Source organism: Rhineura floridana, chromosome 9 (assembly GCF_030035675.1).
Source record: "Rhineura floridana isolate rRhiFlo1 chromosome 9, rRhiFlo1.hap2, whole genome shotgun sequence".
Lineage (NCBI taxonomy): Eukaryota > Metazoa > Chordata > Lepidosauria > Squamata > Rhineuridae > Rhineura > Rhineura floridana.
Window position 1 is genome coordinate 12,744,892 of NC_084488.1, and position 6,000 is coordinate 12,750,891.

General features: G+C 42.4%; 1 protein-coding gene across 2 annotated transcripts in view; it reads right to left on the reverse strand.

The window, feature by feature from the left end:
• Window positions 1-5,347, reverse strand: part of CCDC149 (coiled-coil domain containing 149) — a 79,221-nt gene extending 73,874 nt beyond the window's left edge. The window contains exon 1 of one of the 2 annotated variants that reach the window (XM_061583199.1): window positions 5,042-5,347. In XM_061583199.1, the coding sequence (XP_061439183.1) occupies window positions 5,042-5,089 (48 nt within the window). In that variant the 5' untranslated portion in view covers window positions 5,090-5,347. Of the gene's footprint in view, window positions 1-4,626; window positions 4,895-5,041 lie in introns of those variants that run through there. The other variant, XM_061583200.1, reaches the window with a different exon arrangement.
• Window positions 5,348-6,000: the final 653 nt, after the last annotated feature.

Genomic DNA, 6,000 nt, shown 5'->3' on the forward strand with positions numbered 1-6,000 from the left:
GCTTATGGAATTATATATTTTTCTTTTCTTTTTTAAACTAATATTAGGCTCATAAACATCTATGCTGGTTTTATATGTATATAGAAATGTATATAGTTTAGTACCACAAGTGATTACACGTTACAGATTACAGCAAAGCCTTTGATTGTGTAGATCATGAAAAACTATGGAATGCTTTAAAAGAAACGGGGGTGCCACAGATTCTGAACGTCCTGATGCACAACCTATACTCTGGACAAGAGGCTACTGTAAGGACAGAATATGGATTGGTTCCCCATCGGAAAGGGTGTGAGACAGGGGAGTATTTTATCACCCTATTTGTTTAATCTATATGCAGAACATATCATATGGAAAGCGGGATTGGACCAAGAGGAAGGAGGTGTGAAAATTGAAGGGAGAAATATCAATAATTTAAGATATGCAGACGATACCATACTACTAGCAGAAACCTGTAATGATTTGAAACAAATGCTGATGAAAGTTAAAGAGGAAAGCACAAAAGCAGGACTACAGCTGAACATCAAAAAGACTAAAGTAATGACAACAGAAGATTTATGTAACTTTAAAGTTGACAATGAGGACATTGAACTTGTCAAGGATTATCAATACCTCGGCACAGTCATTAACCAAAATGGAGACAATAGTCAAGAAATCAGAAGGTGGCTAGGACTGGGGAGGGCAGCTATGAGAGAACTAGAAAAGGTCCTCAAATGCAAAGACATATCACTGAACACTAAAGTCAGGATCATTCAGACCATGGTATTCCCAATCTCTATGTATGAATGTACAACGCATATGGAGGCCCGGAGAGTAATAACTAGAGCTAGGGCCTTCTCGGTGGTGGCCCCCGAGTTATGGAACGCCCTCCCTGACGAGATACGCCTGGCGCCTTCTTTGTTATCTTTTCGGCGCCAGGTAAAGACCTACCTCTTTGCCCAGGCATTTTAAATTCTACTTTAATTTGTCTTTGTCTTAATTTTGTTTATATATATTTTTATACTGTATTGTTTTCATGTTTATTTGTGTTTTAACCTGTTTTTATCTTTTGTACACCGCCCTGAGAGCTTGTTGCTATAGGGCGGTTTAAAAATGTAATAAAATAAATAAATAAATAAATAAATGTGAAAGTTGGACAGAGAAAAATGTGGATAAAAGAAAAATCAACTTATTTGAAATGTGGTGTTGGAGGAGAGCTTTGCACATACCATGGACTGCAAAAGAGACATATAATTGAGTGTTAGAACAAATTAAAGCAGAATTATCACTAGAAGCTAAAATGATGAAACTGAGGTTATCATACTGTGGACACATAATGAGAAGACATGATTCACTAGAAAAGACAATAATGCTGGGAAAAACAGAAGGGCGTAGAAAAAGAGGAAGGCCAAACAAGAGATGGATTGATTACATAAAGGAAGCCACAGACCTGAACTTACAAGATCTGAACAGGGTGGTTCATGAGCATGCTATTGGAGGTCTCTGATTCATAGGGTCACCATAAGTTGTAATCGACTTGAAGGCACATAACAAAAGCCACATGTGGGGATGAGCAAAATATTGTAGAGTTTGAGGGGGCTGGGAGGCAAAAGGAAGTAGAAAACTCAATTTCCTCTCCCCCATCATGTGCTCCCAACAATTTGTCCTGTTTATTTTCCAGCCTTTGTCCTCAACTTGCATAACCACAAGTGTATAACCTCAAAAAGGTATCAATACCACATTTCGCTTGGATTCAAAATTAGAACCCTTTAGAATTAAAGAGCCTTTTACACAAAAGATGACAAAGATTATAAGGCCTATTTAAAAACACACACCAAAAAACTGTTGGGCAAGTTATTGTTGCTGATGTTTTACTTACAGAGATATATATATATATATTTTTTTACACAAGAGAATGTTCAAATATGTAGCTTCCCACCAACAGTCATGCCCTCTTGGTCTACACATGCAGATAGCCGACTTTTCCACCTCATATTCTGGTATGTATAGACCAGTCCTCACTAAGCTGTCCCAGAGTGACAAGCTGTTTTATGAAGCTTTGGCTGACACAGGATACTAGCCATCAATGCTTTGAGCGGGATGGGGTGAAGACTCTTGCAAATGGTTTTCATCTTGGTCCCATAAGATCACCATATCTGATCATATACATAGGAAGTATGAGAATGCTCGTACTCCATACATTATTATAACCAGTCAGTTTCATAATTGCCAACAATTGTCTGTACCAGGATTCTGTGTAAATTCTTAGAAACATTTTCTCAAAGTAGAACAAGGCATAAGGGATGCACTAGCAGTGCAGGGAGAAAGGCAGGGATTGGGAGAAAGTACACTGCCTGACATTTGTTGAGGACCCTAAAATACGAATAGCTGGAAAGTGAAGAGAAGAATGGGAGGCAATGTCCACTTTACAAAAGTGCTGCTGACCCAAAGACTGCTTAGAGAGCTGACTTACTTTCTGGACAGAATTCTGATAATGCTGGGGTCTGGCTGTGTTAGTAAATTGTCAGTATAAGTTGTGGATGTAATCATTGTAGGATTCAAAGTGTTCCATGTGTGGGAGTATAGGTGGAGGAGAATTGAAACCTAGGGTGGCAGCCATTTTGAGATATTGTGGTAAAAATTAGTGTTTACCAAAGTTGATTTGTTCAACACCTTCGACTCTTCTGGCATGTTTTATAACATTTACAGCAGCAAATATTATGGAAGAATTACCAAAAAAAATCTTCTGTTGTACATCTAAAAGTCATGGGGAAGGCAAAATTTAGCAGGAAAGGTATCATTTATTTTTCCCTCTAACAAGGAAATGATAGGCTCATATTCAACTGCTAAGACTTCTTCTATCTTGCAACTGTTAAAAACACCCAGGAGCCTAGACAAGAAGAGAAAAATAAGTTGGTAACTGAATGAACTAATATGTAAAATTTAAAAACAGAAAATGGGGAGAAAGCAGGAACAGGACCACAGAGACTAGAGAGGGAGAATTTAACCTATTACCCCCTTCCACTGTAGTCTCTATGAAAATCATCCCCCTGAATCTGCCGTTTCCATCAGAAGGGAAGCCTACACAGGGCAAATATGTTATGCAAATAGCATAAACTGCCAACTTACTTTAAAAAAACCCTACACATTAATTGCATTCATGGAATTAATATCAAGTCTAGTTTGACCCAGAGTTGCCAGGTCTTTTGACAGCAAGACTCGAAAAGGTGAGTGTGATGTTCCTGTATTAATGTATATATGGTAAGTGCTGTTTGTATAGAAGATACATGGTAAGTGGAATGAAAGAGGAGGGGGGGAGTAAATGAGCAGTAGAATGCTGGATGATTGGCTGAGTGTTTGGATGGCTGAGAGTATAAATGGAAGGATGACAGTTGAATCTGTGTGGACGTGAGTGGGTTGTTTGAGAGGTGTTTGGTGGATGTGAGTGGGTTGTTTTGGTGGAGTTTGGAGGTGGGTGTGAGTTGGTGTATGTCAGGAGAGTGTGGAGAAAGAGGGAGGTGGAGTTCGGATTAGTAATAAGTCAAATATCACAGTAATAGATGAAACCATAAGCTTGTAGATCATTATCAAAGTTATCTTGTTATTAATGTTATTTAATAAATACTATTTTGGTTTACCGAAGGCCTGATCCTTGGATGGGGTTTCACAGACCAGAAGGGAGGGTAAGGTAATAACCAAGGCTGAAGGGAAACAGTAACAAATGGTGGCAGCGGTGAAGAGGAGAAGATAACATTATAAGTATCCAGAGCAACCCTGAGTTATGAGTTATCTGCATTGATACAAGGGGGTTGGGAACAGCATAGGCACGCAGTCACGAATGTAACCGGATAGAGAGACTCAGGCAAGGTCTCTGGGAACATTGGTTGTAGAACGTGACTGGTGGTGCTGCCTAGCAGGGGGATCTATTGAGATCTGTGCTAGAGCGGAGAGAGAAACCATAAAAAAGGCCAGTCTGGACTGGTGGAGTCCCTGGTGGTGCCTAGTGAAAGGCAGTAGCCACGAGCAGGTAGGAACCTGACAGGGAGAGCCAGGGAAGGGCGTCACAGTGAGGCCTAGTGGCCACTAAGGGGACATCACCCGACAACTAACAGGTGGCGCATGATAGCATCAGCCTCGATCATGATGGAGGTCCACCCCCCACCTACACATATTCAGTTGAATATTTTTAATGAGTCTATGTGCATATTCGTAGACTTCATTTAGACTTTCAACTGAATGCATGCAGGTAGCTCTCCTATTCACTCATTGGGTTTGTGTTGTGTGAATAGGACTCTAGAAACCCGAGATCAAACCCCAAGTTCTGGTAACCATAAAAGAAGTCAGGAATTCCTGTCTCCCAAGATACCAACTAAGTAAAAAGAGCAAAAATAGTAAAAGTGTCGTGTTTGAGACAAATAATAACAAGACACAAACATACAGCCCAAAAACGTGGCATGAAGTTAACAGGTGTCAGCCCCTCTACCAAGTAAGGTGCCTGTCTATAGATACAATTACCTCCTGAAGGGCAATTATGTCTGTGGCGACAAAACCAACGAAGTTTCGTCTTATAGCCTCCGAAAATATGAACAGAAGTTTTAATCTTATGGCAAAAGCTTTGGTGAGCCAGAACATTTGACCAGATGGACAAACCTGCAATCCTATGCTTGGGAGCAAGTCTCAGTGTATTCACCGATGACGTACTTCAAAGTAAACATGTAACACATAAGAAAAGAAGGGAAACACCCCTATCGCTGCAAGCTAGACTGCAGATCACCCACAGCGGGCGGGTTGCTCCCGGAAACGCCAGCATCCCCTGCAAGGACGGGGGGAAGGACCCGGATGCAGGTTGCTCAAACATTGGCTTGGAGAAAGCCATTGCACCAGTGCCTCTTGACAGGCGACATAGCTGTTAGGCGGCGGCATCCTTCCCCTCCTTCGCCGTTTCTCATGTGGGCACACAGGACGGGGAAGCAGCGGAAGAGGATCTGCCGCGTCCTGTTTTTGGAGGGGGGGGGATGGCGGGAAAAGGCAGCTCCGCCTTTCAGTTCGGGGCCTTTCCTCTCACCTCGCTCACCAGTCCCTGCCAGTCGCTCTCCGTGCGGTTGGAATTCATGGCGGTGGCTGCCCTGCGTGGCTTCAACTCCCGGCAAGCAGCCAGGTCTTTCCGTACCGCCGCTGCTCCTCCTCCTCCGGCTGCTTTGCGCGACGTGGGCTTCGGAGAACAGCAGCTTGCCGCCGAGCTAACGTAGAGGCGGGGCCCATGTTGGAGCCTCGCCCGTCACCTGTTGCCGCTGCTGTTCTTCCGAGGCCTGCGGCCCGCTGAGCGTGTGTGCCAATGGCACCTGCACATCCTTCTGAATGAGCGTTGTCGCCAGGCTGCAACTTGGTCCCTAGAACGCACCCACCTTTTGTACTTTACCACTGATCATTATACCACCTTCTTCAAAAAAAACTATAAGTAATTCCATCAATAAAGCTTGCGAGCCAGCTGCTCTCTCATATCCTCCAAATTTAGAGCATCAGTGCTCTCTAAAGAATATAAATAATGACTCTCGCGAGTCAGAAGATCTTCAATTGATTGAAGTTTTCCCTGACCTACCCTTAGATGAGCAAACTAAAATAATTAATAGGCTGGACCGTTTGAAGGCTGACTTACACTACCAGCTAAAGCTGCCCGTTTCTTCTTTTCCTTGTCCCACTTTAAACTCTGGCTCTAACTGTAATTTAGAGCTGATTGATGTTGTAGTCCCAACCTCCCCTTCTTGGACGGAAAGGCGGTACCTGGCCTCAAATGAGATAGAATCAATTTCACACCCCATCCAGTCTTCTTGCTCTCCCCTATGGATAACGAAATTACCTATTTTTAATGTTAGTGTGATACGTCCAGAACTTGACCAAATTTATTTTTTAAATGATTCTAAATACTGACATTTTATTACCCATGACGATTGTACTTTAGTACAGTCAGGTCAAAGTGATTCTTTAGCTCCTTCAGTTCCATCATTCTCCAACATTGTATATTGG